The following is a 23084-nucleotide window of genomic DNA, read 5'->3' on the forward strand; positions in this document are numbered from 1 at the left end:
GCACACATATTCCGCAGCGCTTTACCAAGATTATTTGGCCATTCACATCAGTCCCTGCCCCAGTGGAGCTTACAATCTATATTCCCTATCACATGCGCACACACATACACACTCGGGTTAATTTTGTGTTGGGAGCCAATTAACCTACCAGTATATTTTTGGACTGTGGGAGGAAACCGGAGTACCCAGAGGAAACCCACGCAAGCACAGGGAGAATATACAAACTCCGCACAGGTAGGGCCCTGGTGGGAATCGAACCCACGACCTCAGTGCTGTGAGGCAGTAACGCTAACCATTACACCGTCTGTGCTGCCCATATGACCATCTATAAGCCAAAGGACACCAAAGAAGAGGGTTTGGACTGAGTTATAGGCCAGAACATGCAACAGTCTTCGGCCCGTATTCAATTAGAAGCGAAAAGCCGAGATCTATGTAATAGGCGAAAAAGATTCACCTCTGAATAGCATGAGAAAAGAAGTGCATTTTTTATTTTGGGGTGCAAAGGTGGGGAAACCACTGAGAACCCTTAGGACAGCCCCCAAAGGACAACTGCATCAAAAAAAATCCCTAAAAAAAAACGTGAGGAACACCCCAAAAAAGTACTTTGAATTTGGGGGCGAAAAAGCACAAAGAGGGGGGTCAAGTTCGCACAGTAGCGAAATAAGGTTCTGGGGGTGCTATAAAAAGGGGTCAAGTGTTTTTGGGATTGCAGGTGCTTTTATGAGGGCGGAATTTTACATTTTTTAAAACTATACTTTAGAGACATTAAAAGATGCTAGCACCCATTTTCACGTACCTCAAATTTGCCAGGACTACTTATTTTCTCCAAAAAATACTGCTTTATGCCATTCTTCACCACTTGTGCATAGCCGTGAATTAGTGGCAATTGTGCGAACTTAAGTACCCCAAACAGTTTTATTAGGACTAATAGGGCACTACTACATTGTTCCCCAATGTTTCTGCATCTTTTTGGGGGGTTTAGGTTGATTTCCCCGATTCTGACATCACTTTTCGCCTGTTCTAACTTTGCGTGTCTCTGTTTCGCGTCTTTTTGAATTGAATTAGGCGAATAGCAGGTACGCGCACGATAAGTTTCCGCGGCTAAAATACGTGATATAGGCGAAAAGTCCGGCATGCAAAACTTTATCGCGTACGCGAAACTAATTGAAAACGGGCCTTTATTGTAGATTACTACAGGAAGTGTAGTGTGTCCACCTAACCTTTCCACTCCTTGACTTGCTCACCTATCTGTCAGGTGTCAGGACTGACCAGATAGCACTGTGTCTTTTATGTTTTTGCCCTATTCTGTTTGGCTTCTTTTTATTTGAGTAAAAATAAATTAATGGGAAAGCCAAGACTGAAAAAGTGCTGACTGTGGCCCTGATTCAGATCCGGACGCTCTGACCAGAGCGCTCGCTCTGAATCAGGGCCCACCTCCATAAATATGGAGCGTCCTCCTGGACGCTCGTATAGCTGTGGGTCACCACCCACAGCCTATACGAGCGTGCAGGATGATGGTCGCGATGGTCTTGACCATCGCGACCATCGCCAGTGTGAGCAGAAGCCTGCGGTTGAGTTTCTCAACCGCAAGGCCAGGAGTGTTTTTGGCTCTATCAAAATCTAGTGATGTCAGTGGGGCCGGCTTCTGACGGTAGGCGTTCCCTTGGGAACGCCTCCGTCTGGCAGGCACGCCCCCGGCACGCCCACCAAAGGGGGCATGCTGTCAATCAACATCAACAGCATGCCCCCTTTGATCAGACACAACGAGCGAAGGAAAGTCCTTCGCTCGTCGCGTCTCGCGCATGCGCACGACGGAGCTCCCTCCGTCGTGCGCATGCGCAGTGCACACCATCGACCCACTTGCGAGTGGACAGCCGCTCGCGAGTGGGTCTGAATCAGGCCCTGTGTCCTTAGTGGAGAGTGAAAGTATTTTGAGATGGATAATGGGGTCAAATAAACTATTTTAACAAGTAAAATAATACAAATAAAACACAATATTTTGTGTGATCACAACCTGTTTCTGGGAGCTAAAGAAAACATCTCCTCATTTCGCTAATTCCTTGTAAATGTCTAGACTGTACTTTTATGAATATTGCTTCAACATACACACTGGTTGTTTCCACTGTGTACAATATGCAACAGATTGCAACACAATGTGACTTATTTACTAACATGGTGAAATGTATACATAGCTGCTGTAACCATCACGTGTCAATTTTCTCATATGAAATCAAATGTCTGATTGGTTGCTGGCAATTAAATATTCATTGGCCAGTACATAAAATAAGACAAATGTTCAAATTGTTTACAAATATTACATGTAATATAATATTATTATAGTTCATTACAATAATATGTTCGTTCCAAAATTACCACATATTATAATAACATAGTTATAAATAGGAAAATATGCTAGAGAAAGGAAATTTCCCATGTCCACAATACACCACAGCAATGTCTCAAACCAATTATTAGGATGCTGAAAAGAAGAAACCCAAACAAACAGACTGGCACATATATTTGGAATTGCCATTGCAGTAATAGTATGTTGTGTTTCCCTCGGGAAAATTCCTGGAAATTTTTTGATGGCTTCCTGGAGGCAGATTTCAATCTTTTTGAAAGTTTATTGCAATGTGAGTAAAAAGTTTTAAATAAATAGATGTTAAGCTGCAAACTTGGTTGATCTGATAGGGCAATCCTATTTATTTCAGATAAATGTGAAATGAATGACAATATGCAAAATGAGGGACAAACATGTAGGGCCAAATGTAATAGGATGAGAGTTTAGAAAATGTGAGAGTTTAGCAGTAAACTTTCACACCTTTTAAACTCGGCCAATGTAACAGTCTGAAAACATGGAAACTCACATGTTTTTAGTCTAAATAAAACTCATGATTTAAACTCTCATCCAGATGTTTTCCCATTTTGAAGAAAAAACTCAACCAATGTGAGAGTTTACTACTAAACTCTCACATTTTCTAACCTCTCACCCTATTACATTTGGCCCATAATCACACATACCCATTACTTAACTAAAGGAAAAATGAATGATCGTTACCCGTTACTTAACAGAAGGAAAAATTAATGATCGTTATTAATAATACTGTTTATTTACACTGTTTTCTATGTTGTGTTATTCTGTATATCTTGTCTTTATAATTTTTGCATCTCTTACTCTGAGCTTCCATGTAGCTTACCTTAATGAGAATTTTTTTTTCCCCAGACGTTAAATGTGTAAAATAGTTCAAAACAGTCTATTTAAAGTCATTAGTAGGGATGGCTATCGACCATCGATGATTCATAATCATCAATGGTTTATTGCCGATGTTGAATGCTTTTACCATCAAAGGGGGAGAACCAGATGGTTTCCCTCCATTGATGGCACAGCATAACCAAATGTTTTTTGTTTTTTTTCCACAAGGTGCCGGGACACGGAGCGTAGCTCCTCCCCTGGCACTCATGAAGCCCAGTCCCCATGTTCTGATTGGCTCGTGGAACCACCGCATTCATGGTCACCCATTGCATAGTCGGTGACCATCGATGTCCACTTGCTATAGCACCATTGATGGTACCCACACTGATGGCCATCCCTAGTGTTTAGCTAGTTATACTTTGTAGAAGAGTGTATCTAAAACATGCTTTTCCAGTAGGTTTTGATTTTCATAAACTTGGATAGAAATCAACAAGTTGAGATAAAATATATGATTCATAGCTTCCAATGCAACTTTCCCCTTCCTTCTCCCATATCGGCAGGCAGGGTGGAACAGGAGGGACATATGTTGTAGGGTGTGTCATGATGGGAGCAACAGGGCCTATGTCAATATTCAATCACTGCTACAGAAGGCCTGAAGTCTCTTGGTGCAGGTGTTGGGTTGTGGCTGCGAATATGCTGTGCTTGTGTTGTAATTTATCACCTGAGATAACTAATGCACCACAAACATCACCGATATGAAGATCTGCTTCTACATACAGTTCCAATTTACATCAAGCTTACCTACTGTATGGACTCTCTTCCACGAGATCATAGAGGTGATAACAGTGATAATCATCCAGTACCCACCTCGCGCATTTCACTAGGAAAAAAGGCAGGAAGGTGGCCTACTTGCAGATCGATGTTTAAATGTTTTATAGTTTTTACACACATTGCACGATGCAACTCGCCAACTTATTCCTAATGTTACTGATAGAATTTGTCCAATGTAATAGTCTTCAAAACTCATTGGAAATGCAGCACTATACAACAGCTTTTAGGCATGCTCCAAATGTAATAATTATGTTAAAATGAATAATTTAAAGGAAAAAAAGCACAAGGCTTAACCAGCCAGGGACACTGGGATCATAGAGGGAGGGGGAGACCCGCAGTGTGGGGTCCACTCACCATGATTTCACCAGCCCTATGAGCCAGGTTTCCCCAGGAAGGTCAGGCTGGCAAAACACGTGTGGCAGCCTTCCTGTGTATAATCAGCTCTAGTGCCAATAGCACTAAGACTATTACCCACTCTACTGGGCAGTGGATGTGGAGTTAATAATTGTATAATATTAGAAATAATATTGTCCTTTTCAGGTGCACTACTGGTCACATCAAGCCATGACATACCCCATTTTAAGGGCTGTCAGGGCATGCATGCAATTGGAGAACTATGATTGGCAGCATACCCTGGCAGACAGAGCCTGCTGGCACCTGTAAAATAAATATTTAAAAAACCACAGCACTACTCGGACACCGAATTAAAAACAACCTTTATTAAAGAAAAACTGCCGAGGCCCATATTTTACCTTTTTTTTAATTCACAAAATATTTTGGGAAAGGCCCTCTTTGATCCAAGTCGGCATCCTCCTACTTGGCCTTAAAAATAAAAAAACATCACACAACTTCTCCCGATAAGAGCCCAGTGCTAATGAGAGCTCTGATTAGTCTGATTAATGCCTAACCACGTGTGATATTGGTGCAATATGTTCAGCATTCCCTGGTAACTGTTAAATTGTTACTAACTTCTTCCTTTTCTTTTCCTTATTTGAGCCCATGAACTGCTTCCTGATACAGTTTTTTCCTGTGGCTCCTCTGTTTCTGTATTCTGGCTTCCACAAACAGCTACTGAGATGGGTGTGAGCATGAAAGCCAGTAGAAAGCTGCAGTCCTGTATTTGCAGCTTCTTATTGATCCATATGGCCACACCCGAAGGCTTATCTATAATGGGTGCAGGGTGAGTGGTGCACATAGGACCCTGGGTCCAGGGAGGCCAACACCACACACCCTACACCCATAGACTATATGTATCTCTCCGCCTATGAGCCGTAATCAATTTGAGCCAAGCCGCGATACTTTTTCGCGTCCCTGACTTTTCGTCTACTTTGCCTGTTTTGCAGGCGGAAAAGTATCGCGCGCGTGTTGCCGCGTATCGCCGTATTCAATTTGAAAGTACGCGAAAACGGGACCCGGCGAAACTTAAACAAGCGGAAAGTACTGTCAGATTTGGGGAAATCAGCCTGATGCCCCCCAAAAGATGCTCTGATATGGGGGTTAGCTATGGTACCCCCCGATTTGGCTTGCTGAAGGTATTTGATATTTTTAAACGGCCTCAATAGCTGCTAAATACCGTTTTTGTAAAAGTGGTGCAGAATAGTATTCTGGAGGTTTTTTTGCAGAAAATAACTTATCCCAGCAAATTTGGGGTACTTGAAAATGAGGGGCAGCATATTTAAAAGTTGGTAAAGTTAAGTTGAAAAATCCACCTGCCGCAAGCACCTGCAATCACAAAAACACTTGGTACATACTTGGGGACCCCCCCAGAGTCAAGTTCGCTAGTTTTTAACTCTGTTCCCCCCACAAAAAAATTTTCGCCCCCATATTCAAAGTGATTTTTTGGGGTGTTCTTAAGTGTGTTTTTTTTTTTTTTTAAATGTTGACACAGTTTACCTTTGGGGGACTGTCTGAAGGCTGCACGGGGGTTCCCGCAACGTTTTTTCCGCCTCCTATTCATAGGCGGAAAGTCTTTCAAATTGAATATGGAATGAAAACAAAACAGGCGAAAATGACATCATCGTCGAAAAGTTTTCACCATAAACACGCGAAAACAGCTTTTCGCTTCAAATTGAATACGGGCATATGCCGCAGAAATCATGTGGAAAGTGGCACAGACGCTATTTTGCTGGAGATATGCTAGTTCAGGGTTAGAAGTACTATGCTTTCTAGAGAGATAAACTGGAGAGAGCTAAAGTACCAACCAATCAGCTCCTAACTGTCATTTTTCAAACACAGTCTGTAACATGACAGTTAGAAGCTGATTGAATGGCACCTTATCTCTCTCCACTTTATCTTTTTCCAAAGCTAAGCACATCACCCCCATAGTATGGTACAGTTTCAGGGAATCAGTATGTTTGACCGCCAGACATGAGCCCGGTGGTTCAAATTCCGACACCGGCAGCCCAATGGAGGAGATCCCGACAGCAGTGGTAAGTTTACTATTCCTAACCCTTCCACCCTAGCCCTAACCCACCTTTAGAGGTGCCTAACCTCCCCCCTTAGTGCCTAACCATAACCTCCCCCCGTTAGTGCCTAAACCTAACCCCCCCTCCCCGCACCCTAATCCCCCGGTGGGGGTACCTAACCCTAAGTCCCCCCTGGGGGTCCCTAAACCTAACCCCCTCATCTATGGCTACGTGGATACTTACACTGTCGGTATTGAGACCGTCGTCCATGCGTCCGCCGGTCTTATATCTACATACCCAGTTTCAGAGTCTACACGACGCATGCAACAGCATGAGAGGGGGTTGCCCGCATGGAGACTGCACATGGTATCCTCTCTGATACCGGCCACACCCTTTCAGTAGCATCAGACAACTTTTGACTGGAATTGTGAGTTGACCAATGAAGTTAAGGGAATAATGGCTGCTGCATAGGACTCCAGGGATCGGAGCTGCAGGTATGGTGATTTACTTTCACCATATCCAGCTTTAAAATGCTTAATATACCAGTCATATGGGCATGCGTTTATCTTTATGTTTTGCAAGTATATTTTATAACATTTTAAATTGACAGACTTATACGGAAGCAGTTCGATTCTCGGCAGCGCCTGGCCGATCAAAGCAGAGTTCCCGGCATCGGAAGCCCGACAGCGCTGGAAATTCCGATCATCGATACGTAAGTATTGACTAACCTAACCTAACCCCCTAACCCTCCTTAGGGGTGCCTAACCCTAACCTCCCCCTCAAGTGCCTAACCCCCCCTCTAAGTGCCTAACCCTAACCCCCCCTTCCCCGCTGCCTAAACCTAAGTCCCCCAGGGGGGTGCCTAACCCTAAGTCTCCCCCGGGGTGCCTAACCCTAGCCCTCCCTCCCCGTAGCTTAACCCTAACCCTCCCGGGGGGGTGCCTAACCCTAAGTCCCCCCCCGGGTGCCCTAAACCTAAAACGGCTGTCCGCTCGCGGCGCCCAGCATCCCTTCGATTGGGATGCCGGGCCCCGGTTTCCCGGCGTCTGGGAAATGTCAGGCGGCATTTCACCCTCGCCGGGATATGACAGTCGGGAAGCCGGCTGCCGGTATTAAGGCAGCCGGCTTCCCGATTGTATACCACATATACATATACAATACACCCATATCCAATAACAAAAAATATAAACACGGCGTGTTAGCAACATAACAAATCAACATAAAACATAATCAAAAATAAAAACAATAATAAAAAAAAAAAACACAAAGGAAAAGAGAGAAAGGAGAAGAAAGAAACAGACAGGCAAGAAAAGGAAGGAAAGTACAGGGAAGGGGTAGACATCAGTCCCTAGAAATCAATAGTCTAGATTCCAACCACATGGGAGAAGATAGGATTTATAACGGACATGTGAGGGATTTGTATCGGTCCGACTCGCAAAATTCCATCCAATTACACCAAATTGCTGAATAGGTCTGAAGCTTTTCAGGAGAGGATATAATAATATCATCCATTGTCCTATATAGTTCTATCCTCTGAAACCAGTCAACCAAGGTCTGGGGGAGGTAGACTTCCACCGCACGGCAATCACAGCTTTAGCCGCACTGTTTAAATATTTCAAGAGTGACTTTTTGTATACAGATAATGGTCTGTGAATTAAGTTCATAAGTCAAAATTCAGGTCCTTCTGGGACATCAGAACTGATCATGTCACGTGCAATTGAAATTACCCTGTCCCAGAACAACTTCAAGACTAGAAAGGACCACCATTTATGAAGTCTGTACCACATCTCCAACACTTCGCGGACACTCCAGGATACATCTTAGACAAAATGGACGGACAGCGATACCATCTAGAAATAATCTTAAAGTGAGTCTCAGTGGTCAGTATGTTGGTGGAACTACTCCAAGACTTTTCAAATATAGAATACCATTGGTTGTCGCTAATGTCCAAATCGAGATCATTCTCCAATTTTTTAGTAAAACATGGTAATGATGAGAATTGAATCTCAATTAAGAGTTTATAAATGATGGATAGAACATGAAAAGGATAAGACACAAAACTATTTGGAGATATCGCTATATCTCGTTATTAGTCAAGCACCAATTAGCTCGAATATCAGTAAAAGACATCACTCTAGAAGAACCATACAACTGACCCACCCGTAAAATGCCCACCTGTGACCAGTATTTGAAAGCCTGCCTCGAGGTACCTGGAGGGAGTGCAGGATTGTCAAGTAGCAGAGTTAAAGGGGAGTAAGTTGAGGAAACTCTTTCAAGGCCCCTAATCCGTTTCCATATCGATAATGTGGGTCCTATAGTCGGGTGAGAAACTGTAGGCAAACACGGGAGCCAAGGCAAAACAGATGAGGGGGGTTGTAGAAAAGAGCCCTCAATAGATACCCATTGGTTTGCAAAATTCTGATGGGCATGCATTTAACTTTTGACATGTAATGGCCAATTACAGGTTGGGTCTCCCATATCCAAAATGCTTGGGACCGGGGGTATTTTGGATAACGGAATATTCCGTAGTTTGGAATATTTGCATATCATAATGAAATATCTTGGGAATAGGACCCAAATATACACACAGAATGCATTTATGTGTTTTATACACCTTATACACACAGCCTGAAAGTCATTTTATATAATATTTTCAATATTTTCAAAGTTTGTGTACATGCACAAAATTCAGTTATGTTTCATATACACGTTATACACACAGCCTGAAGGTAATTTTATACAATCTTCTTAATAATTTGTGCCTTAGACAAAGTTTGTGTACATTGAACCATCAAAAATCTAAAGTTTCATTATATCAGTCAAGCCAAAAAAATTCCGTATTTTGGAATATTCCGTATTTCGGAATATTTGGATATGGGAGACTCAACCTGTACCAGATTTGAGTGTTCAATGAAATTTTTGTATCAAGAAAGCAACGTATGATCTGACTTTAGCACAGTACAGATACCTTAGAGAGAAGCCAGTTATATTGTAGATATGTTGTATTGAACTATCACTTATTATAAATTTACATATAAGGCTATATTAGCTTGTCTATTTAACATAGGCGAACTGATATACATCTTACCTTCATATCTTTAAAAAAAAAAATCCGAAGTCTCAGAATTCTACAAATGCTGCAATGTCAGCAAACTGTTCCGACATCACTACATGGGCCCAAAGTAACTGCTTTACCCATGTAACTGTTAGTTCATAAATTAGGATGACAGACTACTGCTATCGTATGCGGGCCTTATTCACAGTCAGTCTGAAACTTTACTGCAAGGGATTTTTTTTAAAGTTACGTTCTGGTGACATAGTCACAGTCATAAATAGGTGTGTTTTTCACATTTGTGACATACTTGCCTTCTGATAAAGCATTTCAGGGAGATTGTGAAAACAACACCTTTGAGCGCTGTGGTAAAGTGGACGTGTAGTGCTGCATCTGAGAGGCGCGACATAAAATTGATTTACATCCGAGTGTAAACGAGCCCCAAAGGAGTTAGTAAGATCTACTTGTTGATGAAAACACACTGATAATTTTCAGAATATACATGTAGCCATAGAGATCATTGGGGTAGATGTATGAAGCCCAGAAACGGTATCAGCGCACGTTATGTGCGTTGATACCACTTCTCCCCGATGTATGATCGGGAGTCTGGGCGGTAAATGACAGGGGTGCTAGGTGCCCCTGTCATTATCGGCGCTGCTATCTACAAGATAGCAGCGCTGATAGTCTGGGCTATGTACGAACGGTCAGATCGTCTGACCGTTCGACCGGCTGTAGCTGTCGTTATCGACAGCTACAGCCTGGCGCTAGCCTATCCCCACAGCAGGGACAGCGCTGTCCCTGCTGCACTAGGCTGATGCGCTGCTGTCTCTAACGGGTAGCGCCGGAGGGGGGAGTTAACGCTCCCCCTCTCCGGCCGATGAGATGTTTATACATCTCATCGGTAGTGCTTCCTGCTTCGCCTCGGTAAAGAGGCGAAGCGGGAAGCGTTATAGTGGCACGTTAAGTGCCGCTATAATACATCTACCCCATTGTGCCTTATATCTAATGCAGGAGCATTATACTAATGATCCTATTTGGATGTATATAGCTCTGAATTTTATTTTTATGTAGCAGCTTCATAATGATGGTAAGGTGCAGTTAGGGAGATTCCTAGGGTCTTCTGGGAGTCAGGGAGATTGCTATTATTTCAGGGAGTCTCCTTGATAATCAGGGAGAGTTGGCAAGTATGATTTGTGACCAATCAGACTCAGTCATAAGCAGCTCCGTAGTCATCACTATCAAGTTTTACACTTGCACCAGAGTCAGAGCTGACACAAGTCAGAATCCTTCAGGAAGCTAAATTTGAGACTTTGGGGAGAATTTACGAAGCAGCAGCTTCTGTAATCCGCTGCGTCCCAGCGGGCTGCAAGTACAGTACATATTTAAAACAGCACCAGAGTCAATTTAGAGCACGCAGGGATTTACACTGACTCTGGGTGCCTTTTTAAATATGTACCTGCAACCCGCCAGGAAGCAACAGCTTACAGAAGCCGCTGCTTTGTTTAGTATCAATTTGCGAATGCATGCTCATCTCACCCCCTTACTGTAGTTTTTTTGCACTGCACGCTTGCTGCAGTCTCATTTACACCCACTTCCTACGATTCCCTGTCCATTCTAGCCCCATCTCAGCCTCCTAGTCGCAGCGAGTCTAAACAAAAAGAGGCAGATTCCAATAAGTCGCACATGCACAGTGTGAAGCACAGCTGGACCTTTACAACATACAGTACTGTAGCTGCAGTGAAACCACATCTGAACACTTGTGCCTGTGTTACCAGCTTAACAGAAACCATAACTATAAATTTAGGTCAAAATAGTCTATTTTTGCACATTTTACATAAAGAAAAGTAATTAGTTGATATGTATTTATAAGAAAGTTGTTGATTCCTTATGATAATAAATATTGGCTTATTCCAATAATGAACTCTTATTAAGCACCTTTTCCTCACCTTGCTACAGTCTCTGTGTAATCATTGCTTAATCAGTCCATTACCTAGGGGAATTATATCTGCTTCTTCCTCATTGCAGTGTGTGAATGCCCTGCAGAATTCGTTCTGCAGCGAAATACTTGATGACTTGCTTTTAAATGCTGTGATCACTGGTATCATTATCATTCCGCGTGGCTCTGCTAAAAGCAAATTCTCTATTTTTTTTCTTATGTATGTTTACTGTTAGCCGCAGCGTAAGAATTTCCTAATCACTTCTGATTTCCAACAAAAGGACCTTCAGGCATGCTCTACACGACTTGACATTTGCATCTTGCGCTGGTTCATCTGACATTGTTACACCAGTGAGATGAAGGTCTTTGGTATTAAATAATGATTCAGTGTTAATCAGTAATATAAATAGGTTGAACTCTTCTTGAATTCATGTTGAACTCATTGTCATTCCTTGCACATTGCTGCGACTATGCTATCAATAATTTTTACCATTAAAGCAAAAGTACCATTGTCTCAAGGGTGAAATGAGGGCCGTTTATACAAACTACTGTAGTATAAAAATATATTTAGAATATAAATACAATAATTGTGAAATAACAAGTATATTCTATAAACATTCTGCTGTTATTCAGGGATTCCCTGACTTTTGGGCCGATTGAGTGAAAGGAATATTGTACAGGTTGTATGAAAACAATTGTATGAGATGTAATGAGATGTACAATGTCCTGTTCTCTGATGCTGACATAAACAAGACCTCTCCGTACCCCGTATTTTGCCTATAATGGCAATTTTTTGTGCCCCACGTAAATCGGGACAGATTTACGTCTAATTGGCCTATAAATGAATAGTTAAAGAGAAACAGATACACATAAATTTAATTGTTTCCTTGCCGTATCATAAGTGTCTGGGTAATTCATTGTTTAAGAAACATTGACTATTATACTTTAAGCATAAATAAAAGTAAATGTAAATATCATACACCTAGGGAACTAGAATATGTTTTCCAATTACCTTAATGAAGTTTTGCATCTGCAAAATCTAATGTAGATTGTATTACATGTACATTGTATAACAGCAAACAACTTAGGTGACTATTTATCAATGGTGCTACAGGGGCCCCATAAACCATCATTCTGTTTGACACATAGAGCTGAGATAAGAAGCAATTGTTTATTATCAATTTATCAAAATTCTCTTGCAAGGACTGTGGCTCTAATAGGAGTCCATCACGGCAAACAGTGAAAAGTAAAGTGATAGCTTACTCCAGTGTTTCTAAAACTTTCCCGGCTCACGGCGCCTTTTGGACCTCAGTATTTTATTTTTCACAGCACCCCTAGGCCATGGGGGACATGTAAATTAGATGCAAGGTTCTGCTAATACAATGCATGTCATCCTACAGGAAATTATTGCTACTGTAGTTTTTGCTTGCAGCCTATAGAGTTGAGAGCAAAAACTGGCTAGGTCTACCTACAATTATAACCTGCTCTTTGCGCAGTCGAAACTATGCACTTAAATTAATCCCCCCTTTAAATAATTAGGGGGAATAGATGGAATGGAAGGCAGCAGCAGACATACATGCAAAAGGATGAGAGAGACACAAGTACACATTCAAAATTGGAGACAGAGAGGCCAATACAAAAGGAGTAACAGAAACAGATGCATAGGGGGTACAGCAACACACACAGAGGGTGTGACAATCATGACCAGAGTCAGGGATGGGTAGGAGGATAAGGAACATTACAGTGAATTCTGCCTGGAGCCCAGTATTCTGTTTTAATTCACCCTTGATGCATTGGCAGTAACTCATTGTTGGTGCTCATTGACCTGTTCTCACTTTGCTGCAGCAGTGGAGGAGAAGGAAGTTGGGAAGGGAGCAGGACAGCACAGCCACACACTGACAGGCAGGTAGCGGCCCAGCATAAAAACATCCTGGCCCAAATGATTTGGGACTGGACCACCCATGGCACCACTGGTGCACACTACACCCAGTGGGTTTGGATCCAGTAAGCCTATTGTGCATGTGCAGCTATAGGATTGTGCCTGTGTAAGTATATGCTAACAGTGAGAGATTCAAGACCCCTATTTGGAAAAAGAAAATCTGTAAATGTAGCCTAAAGATCTAAACCTTAGCTTTTCGGATCTTGATAAATAAGACTACACAAAGAGATATATGGGCGGTGTTTCTTCTATAATGCAGGAAATAGCTGCAATATCTCAAATGTTTAAGCTTGATAAATATTCCCCTTACAGTCTCTGCTATGTAATGTTAAAACAAATTACTTTTTTATTTATTTACTTTGATATGTTATGAACTTTGCAACAAATGTGTATATTTTATTTGCTCCTAACTTTTATTTTAATTATACACAGTAAATGTTTCCTACTTACAAGACGTAGCTTAATATGTACTATATAATATATACTATGTGTGTTTTTATATCCACAGATCTTTCTGCTTGTGGTCTGGAATTTTGAGATGTACATGATCCCACTTGCATTGTTGCTGTTATTGGCTTGGAACTATTTCTTAATCATATCAGGGAAAGATAACAAGACCCAGGATATGGTGAGTCAAACTCATCTTGTAAAGCAAATGGAATTGTTGCCATACTGTGGGAAAATTATCTAATTTTCACCTGGAGATTATGAATCTATAGTACATCTGCATAAATTGCACTGTAAATGTAATAACTCCTAGCAGTATTTTGTCCCATACAGAGGGTCGTAGAGTTCAGTCTGTGTGAGAACATGGCCTTGTTGTAACAATAGCCAGATGTATCCACTTTGCCAGTAGTACGTTCCATTGCCTTCATTTGGAGTCTAGCACGCAGGCTGGTATTCACCAGGGACATTAGAAGATATGTAATGGGGCTCAATGTAGGACCCCTAAATCTTCCATGTCCCATCGTAGTTCCCCTGGAGGATAACTGACAAAAGATTATAGAATCAGGACAGATAAAGAAGTCAGGGACATGGCAGGTGTCAGGTTATGCAGCCAAGGAGTGTAATCACTAAATGAGCCTAGGTCAGGATCACTGGCATATCCAATATCACTCATATCCAACACAAGCAGAGGTTTGTAACAGGTATATTAAAAAATAAGCTTAGGTACTGTGTATACATTATATGCCTACATGCATGGGCGTAACTAGGTATTTGAAGGCAAAAGTTTGTAAGGGCCCTTATCTACCACCCAATGGTGAAAAATGTATATAACACATATAACGTTGAAAAGGAAGATGGGTCCCCTTCAGCTCTGGGCCCCATACCAGCTGCACCCCATGTACCTATGGTAGTTATACCCATGCCTGCAAGGTGTGTCTTCAGCAACTGTGCCAGCACATTATGAGATTCATTTACATGTGTGCCTCCATAAATTAAACATAAGTGTGCCCAGATAGATGTGTGGCCAGCAAGGCATGCAGAGATGTAGGTGTCTTAGACGGAATGGATATGAAGTCCCGGTGGCTGAATAGATGCTGGCAGCCCAAAGGGAGAAGATCCCGACAGGGCAGGTAAGTACTCTATCCCTACCCCTCTTCCCCTCCTAACCCTCCCTTAGTGGTGCCTAATCCTAACCTCCCCCCCTAGTGCCTAACCCTAACCTCCCACCGTGGGTGCCTAACTCTAATCCCCCCCTTACCGCTTCCTAAGCCTAACCCTTCCAGGGGGGTGCCTAACCCTAATCTCCCTGGCGTACTTTGGCGTTCCAGCATCGGGACTAAGATAGCCGCTGTTTTTTTGACGCCTATCTTAAGTCCCTTATCGGGATTCCGATGTCAGTATTGAGTCTCATAACTACATCCCGTCTCAGACAACATTACCAGAAGGAGTTAAAGTGCAATATGACACATGGGGGGCAATCCAATTATTTGTAAATCACTGTCCTTTCCTTTAGCATTTTTCATTTAATTCATTTGAGGTTAAATGAAAAAAGTTTGCTTTTTATAACTTTAATTAAAAAAAATAAAAAAAATTGTTCAAATCAGCCATATGGCACCATTTAAAAACCTCCAGTACTATGCCCACTAATAGCAGTGGCAAACGCAGGATTTCTAGAGGGGGTTTCCAATTGCTTGATTTTAGAGTGAGTGTGGCCAGTCCATGAAGAGGGCATAATTAACACTTATTCAGCTTTAATATGCGTCATACAAAGTGTATTGGGTGTCATAATTCCAGCATATGCAGGACCAGCGATCACAGTAAGAAATTAGAGTCGGCAATAGGGCTATCCTGCCTGAGCTGAATGTGTTTACTTCAGATATGGGCATCATTTCAGAGCATTGGAGCAAGTCTGGTAGAGCAGCAGAAGAACCTTGCACTGCCCTGGACATATACAGTATGTACATATTGGTTTGTAGCAGAGCACCCCTAACAGTGCATGTTTTCCAGATCTCCTAGATGGTGCACAGGTGTAGTTATTACTGACCGACACGTGTTAAAAGATCCACATGTGGTGCTAATTATTTAATTCGTGATACTGAGAAGAAAATGGAGCACTAGTAAAATTTTATTATATTACCATCTCTATTGTCGTCATAGTGTGAGCTGGGGGAGGGGAGTTTCCAGGCAACCGGAACCCCCCCCCCCCCTGCATTTGCCTATGAATAGTCTACTATGTATTCCTGCTAACGAAATTGTCACTTTTTTGGGGTCCAGGATGGTCTCCCCAATTTATTCATGCCCTTCTCCCAAGTTAAATGCTATAGAAAATTTGCACACCCTCCTTGCAGGCAGCGCAAGTTGGCATTTCTAATTGGATTGAGCGTATCCCAGGAGCTAACATTCGTGCAAAGTGTGCGAGTTTCATGAAACAAACTCCCTTTTGCAAACTCACACCTACTTGGATTGACCCCATGGAGTTGAGCTACCAATGACAACTAATACAATATAATTTCAGAATGGCTACACAGAAAAATTGGGGATTTGTTAGAAAAATATATTGTTTTTTCCGTTCACAAACACGTGAATACAGCTACTTTTTGTTCAAAATCAACTTAAAACTTACAGCATAACTGAAAAGCAAATCATACTATCTACGGCTACAGACATTGCACATCACTATACTGTAACTCGTTTTGGTGTCTAACCTACTGTGTGGCTCCAACCAAGTGATTTATCAAAATAACTGTAAATGAGGCCCAAAAGGTAAAATCTAGAATAAAAGAGGAGCAGAATTAAGGTTCAAAAGAGGGACTTTTGAGAGGTATGTGTAGGTTGCTAATGTTATTAGTGAAATTTCAGAGGAAAGTTTTATTTTCTTTCTGTATATTTTAACTGATATGTTTATATTATAGCCAAACTAAGCTACAGTTGGGTAGACACTAGGTTGACTGGCTGGCTGTTCGGCCAACCCGCAGACTTATCTGACAATTGGTAAGTGAATACACACTTACCAATACTTCTGTCCGATGTGCCGCGCTTGACAACTCAAATGGGCGGTGTGGCCGGAGACCGGCCCCACGTTTGGAATGGCGGCCGCGGCACTGAAGGGGTTAACCCCTGTGCTGCGGCACCATTTTTAAATGGACAAAGGGGCGCTAGGCGCCAGGTTAAAATGTATTACCGGCGCTAAGCGCCGGGTGTGTGTGGGGATTTTGTTTTGTGCTGCCGTGGCTGGACCCGATCTGTGGCCACGGCAGCGCTGTGGTTTAACCCCTGGTGCGCTGCATCGGGGGTATGCTTGAAGCGCCGCATGCTGCCGAAGGTGAGCTCCGGCAGAGCAGCAGTGAGACCTCCACGCTGGGGACCAGGAGCCTGGCTCCCGGTGCCCCAGAGGAGACTGGAGTGCAGGGAGCCGCTCTGTGCTCCACGCTGGGACCCGGGAGTGTGACTCCCGGCATCCCAGCTCCACAGGGACGCTGCTGATCCCTCCGTGCCGGCTGCTTACTGCGGCCAGGCAGCGGAGGGCAGGGCGGGATGATGACTGCTGGGGGCTGGGAACTTAGCTCCCAGTGCCCCAGCGGGCTGTAGCTGACTGCCGGGGGCCGGGAGCAATGCTCCCGGTGCTCCAGGGCAGCAGAAGACTGCTGCAGCTGGGATACGATCGTCCCGGACTGCAGTGCTTAGCTCAAGGGGCGGGGACCGGGCTAGCCGGCTCCCCCAGGTGGTGCTGATCGCTGGGGACCGGGAGCGATGCTCCCGGCGCCCCAGCTGTACAACGCAGCGGGGCTGGCAGTTAACCCTCGGTGCATGGCACCGAGGGGAGAACCGCATAGCTGCACGCTGGGGGTCGTGCTCCCGATACCCCAGTGCAGGAGGAGAGGTCACACACGGGGAGACCGGAGAAGCCGCCTCCCAGTGCATCGTGACTGGCCAAGATAGGGTGCACAGGGGGATCGGGCTAGCCGGCTCCCTGTGCAGTGTTAGAGGGTGCGCTGGGGACCGGGAGCCTAGCTCCCGGGGGCCCCAGCAGCATGGCCAAGTGGCTGCACGCTGGGGGACAGGGAGAGCCAGCTCCCCGGACCCCCAGCGCTGTGAGCAGGATACAGCAGAGAGCCCCAGCAGTCCAGGACTGCAGGGCTAGGGGAACCCAGCGCTGAGCGCTGGGCAGTGTAAAAAATAAATAAATATAAATGCATTCGAAATGATTTGTGCAGCACTGAGCCAGGACAGCAGGTCCTGGGCTACAGTGCTGCAGTGTGTAACAGCCTGATGCAGGGCACAGGCTTGGTGTATATGTAAAAACATAAAATGTATATGTTTAATGTATAATTTAAGAAAAGTGCACTTACCTGTGGTCTGTGGAGGTCCAGGGGGATCCAGAGCTCTCTGTGGGCTGCTGGGTCCCCAGGCCTCTTCCCTAGGGGAATAAAATGTTCTCCTATACAGCCTCATGCCTGGAAGTGGTATGAGGGGGTGCATAGGAAGCTGGCTAATGCAGCCAGCTAAGTGGGTTTAGGGAGCTTCAAATCGCTTCCCTTCCATGGTCAGGAAACCGTGCCCGGGGACCCTGTTTGGCCACCTCTGGAGCTTAGATTCAGGTAAGGCTAGCACGCTTGGTCCCTTAGCAGGTTCCTGGAAGTCCGTTTTCGGAGGGAAATCCTTATCTTCCCAGGCTGTGTCCAGACGGAGCGGAGCTGTGGGCGTTGCCCAGCTCAGAGGTTGAACCCAGGCACAGGGGAGTCACCACTCCCCCTTGCCATAAGGGACAATGTTAAACGTGCATGTGGCTAGCACATGCACAGGTCATGCACTTATGATGATTGTTTGGAAACCACAGGGCGGGCTTACCCTCTGCGGAAATGTGTATTAGAGTGGCATAAAAGAAGGGCTTGTGCCTAGTAATATGGTACATCCTTGTGAATCCTGTGTGGAGAAGAATTGCTGTAACATCTTATGTATGCTGATATTCCCCTTCAATCCGAAGAGAGGGTCTTTTTTAAGACTGAGAGCAAATAAACACCTTTTGCCTTTAAATTCTACTACATCTCAATCCTGCGACCAACAGAATTGTGCAAAATGCTATTCCGTTCTCCTGCTGTTCTGGGTAAGAGCTCCGTGTCTCCAATTTCAAGCCCTCTGCCAAGCTACCGTGCAGACCTGGTCCATTGCGAGGGATCAGGAGGATACAGCCGACACCAAACAGGAGGTGTGTCCGCAGTTAGTCAAACGCATACGCAGCAGAAGTGGTTCCGGGTACCTAAAAAGCGGTTCCAAATGCCGATGGTAGAGTTTGGTGGTGGCAGCATCGTTACACGCCCATGGAGCAGTGGGCGGAGTCAGTGACAGGCGGTCACTGACGGTGAGTGGGATTCCAAAAGCGCTAACCCGTGACCAGGGACGGCCTAGGCGAAAGGCGTCCGGTCACAGGCGGGCATTTAAATCGCCCACTCAGTTGAGCTGTCAATCACCGCTGGATCCCGCAGCATGTCTTTCAGATACATTGGCCGTCAGCTGTGCTGCACTGCAGATCGGATATGTCTGTGAAAGATGTCGTTCACAGACATATCCACTGTACACATACGACAATGTACTATAGATATATATTTATATTTGATAAGTGCTACCTTGATGCTGATAGGTTGCTATTGGCAACTTCTCCACTGGTCCACTTCTCCACTCTTTTCACTGCTTGGTGCATCAACCTCTAAGTGACAGTTGTCAACAGTCCTCCTCTGGTAACCAAGGCAAATCCAGCTTATGTTCAGCTATGGATGCTTGGGAGAGGATGAGACTTATTTATAACATTATAGATACAGACAATTGATACTTAAAACAATGTGCTCATTCTGCAGATAAAGTGATTATCAATGGTACATTTGCAAAAACACCAACACATTCTACATTACTAGACCAGACCTTGCTACAATACTCCACCTCCACACACTGGAAATCGATGCCAACATAGGGCCTGATTCAGAGCCGCTCGCTATTTGCGGTCGTTCGTTCAAAAAAAGGGGTGGCTATTCAAATGAACCGTTCGCTCTTTGCGGTCTGTTCACGCCTCTAGGTCTGAACGAGCGAACAAAACTTGCGGTCATTTTTTGGGAAACTACGCCCCCTGGCCGCTCGCATCCTACGTCATGTTCGCTATTTATTAGATTAATCGAGTACATTGATCAGCGTATGAACTGCTCGCTATTCTTGTGGTTGGTTTTTCCTACCACTATATTGCGAGCAGTTCTGACTATAAAACAACCTGGTGACGTGGTCAATGACGCTGCTGTTTTAATTATGCACACCCATAAAACGCCCGTTTTGACCTTTAAGCACGCCTGTGTTCTTAATTCCACTCCCCGTTCTCAAGCTCCTTCCCCTGTGACCACCCACATACGCCTCCTGTCACTCAAAGTAGCAGGCATTCGCTATATAGCGAACAAACGATTTTCGGCCGCACTGACTGGTTCGCGCATGCGTATTACAATCCGTACGCATGCGCAGATGAGCGAACATCGGTCAGAACGAACGAGCGGCCGCTTACGAGCGGCTCTGAATCAGGCCCATAGTCAATGTCAAAATGTCAACAATGTTGACATAACTACCGACTCTGTGGTTTTGATTTTCAGCACTGTAAATGTCAACTTTGAGACTACGCTCCCTTGTAAATAAGAGTATTTATCATCTGCTCCCCATGTTCTTTCTCAGTGCAGACAGTTGCTTTTCACACACTTCTTCAATATTAAAATCTTTCGTCTCATTGTAGTTCTTATAGTGGCTCTTGTTTAATAGATACTGTAGATAGATAGATAGATAGATAGATAGATAGATAGATAGATAGATAGATAGATAGATAGATAGCAATGGCAAAATGTATTGAGGAAGTGAGTTTTCACCTTAATATACTGACCATGTGACTTGTTGCATCATAAATAGCCTTTGTGATGTTACTCAGCTTTTGTAGAGTGCTGCCAGTTATCAACTGTATCTGCTGATATGACATGTTACTATGTAAGGTAAGGTTATTTTAACCTATATATTATATATGAAAAAAATGTTAGAGAGTTAGATTGAAAGATAGATAGCTTTGTTGAAATGACTTATAACTTAAATAGGCTAACCATGTGACTTGCTGTAAAACTGTTAGTTATTGCTAATATGCCTACTGACTGTGAAGTGTAAGCTTATTTTTAACATAAAAGATAGATAGATATGGTGAAATTCAGGCATTAGATAAATTGATTATAAATAGGTAGATAGCAATGGCAAAATACATGGAGGGTGTGATCTTTCACCTCAGTTTACTGACAATGTGACTTGTTACATCATAAACTGCCTTTGTGATGTCACTTAGCTTTGGTAGAAAGGTCACCATTTTATAGAGAGCTGTCAGTTATCCACTGGATCTGCTGATATCACAATGTAAGGTATGCTTATTTTAACCTAAATATTATATATGAAAGTAATGATAGATAGACAGACAGACAGCGTTGGTGAAATGCAGGTAAGATGTGACTTATAACCTCAATAGGCTAATGAAGTGACTTTCTATAAAATTGTTAGTTATTGTTAATATGCCTACTGACTGTGTAGTGTAAGCTTATTTCTACTTCAGGGTCCATAGGGTATCCACAGGATACCTTCCAGCCTGATGTCCCTAAGGTATCCTGTGGAACCCTATGGACTTCGTAGAAATAGAGATAACAAAGGTAAGTTCTTACCATATTTGTAACATAAATGATAGATATGAAAATAACGTTAGATTGATTGATTGGTTTGTTGAAAGATAGATAGTATTGGTGAAATACAGGTAGGATGTGATTTATAGCCTCAATAGGTTGATCATGTGACTTGCTATAGAAATGTTAGTTATTAACTTTTTTTTTTTAATATGCCTACTGATTGTCTAGTACAGGGGCGGGGAACCTTTTTTCTGCCAAGGGCCATTTGGATATTTAGAAAATCATTTGCGGGTCTTACAAAATTTGCCTGATGTGTGTGTGTATATATATATATATATATGTCATATCATATGTCACACACACTGTGCACGCTCTTCCCACATGTCATCCACACTGTGCACCCTCTAACCTCATCTCACCCACACTGTGCACCCTCTTCCCTCATCTCACCCACACTCTGCACCCTCTTCCCTCATCTCACCCACACTGTGCACCCTCTTCCCACATGTCATACACACTGTGTACCCTCTTCCCTCATCTCACCCACACTGTGCACCCTCTTCCCTCATCTCACCCACACTGTGCACCCTCTTCCCACATGTCATCCACACTGTGCACCCTCTTCCCTCATCTCACCCACACTCTGCACCCTCTTCCCTCATCTCACCCACACTCTGCACCCTCTTCCCACATGTCATCCACACTGTGCACCCTCTTCCTTCATCTCACCCACACTGTGCACCCTCTTCCCTCATCTCACCCACACTGTGCACCCTCTTGCCACATGTCACCCACACTGTGCACCCTCTTCCCACATGTCATCCACACTGTGCACCCTCTTCCCACATTTCATCCACACTGTGCACCCTCTTCCCTCATCTCACCCACACTGTGCACCCTCTTCCCACATCTCACCCACACTCTGCACCCTCTTCCCACATGTCATCCACACTGTGCACCCTCTTCCCACATGTCATCCACACTGTGCACCCTCTTCCCTCATCTCACCCACACTGTGCACCCTCTTCCCACATGTCATCCACACTGTGCACCCTCTTCCCTCATCTCACCCACACTGTGCACCCTCTTCCCACATGTCATCCACACTCTGCACCCTCTTCCCTCATCTCACCCAAACTGTGCACCCTCTTCCCACATGTCACCCACACTGTGTGTGTACCCTCTTCCCTCATCTCACCCACACTGTGCACCCTCTTCCCACATGTCACCCACACTGTGCTCCCCCTTCCCTCATCTCACTCACACTCTGCACCCTCTTCCCTCATCTCACCCACACTGTGCTCCCCCTTCCCTCATCTCACCCACACTGTGCACCCTCTTCCCACATGTCACCCACACTGTGCTCCCCCTTCCCTCATCTCACCCACACTGTGCACCCTCTTCCCACATGTCACCCACACTGTGCACCCTCTTCCCTCATCTCACCCACACTGTACTCCCCCTTCCCTCATCTCACCCACACTGTGCACCCTCTTCCCACATGTCACCCACACTGTGCACCCTCTTCCCTCATCTCACCCACACTGTGCACCCTCTTCCCACATGCCACCCACACTGTGCTCCCCCTTCCCTCATCTCACCCAC

General features: G+C 44.1%; 1 protein-coding gene across 3 annotated transcripts in view; it reads left to right on the forward strand.

The window, feature by feature from the left end:
- The window catches only part of MCTP1 (multiple C2 and transmembrane domain containing 1), a 1010275-nt gene that overhangs the window by 846478 nt on the left and 140713 nt on the right, over positions 1-23084 (forward strand). For 2 of the 3 annotated variants that reach the window (XM_088444637.1, XM_088444638.1), the window contains exon 19: positions 13865-13988. In XM_088444637.1, coding sequence (XP_088300763.1) covers positions 13865-13988 — 124 coding nt within the window. The remainder of the gene's footprint in view (positions 1-13864; positions 13989-23084) is intronic. The other variant, XM_088444636.1, reaches the window with a different exon arrangement.

This window comes from Taudactylus pleione, unplaced genomic scaffold (assembly GCF_031769625.1).
Source record: "Taudactylus pleione unplaced genomic scaffold, aTauple2 ptg000370l, whole genome shotgun sequence".
Classification (NCBI taxonomy): Eukaryota; Metazoa; Chordata; class Amphibia; order Anura; family Myobatrachidae; genus Taudactylus; species Taudactylus pleione.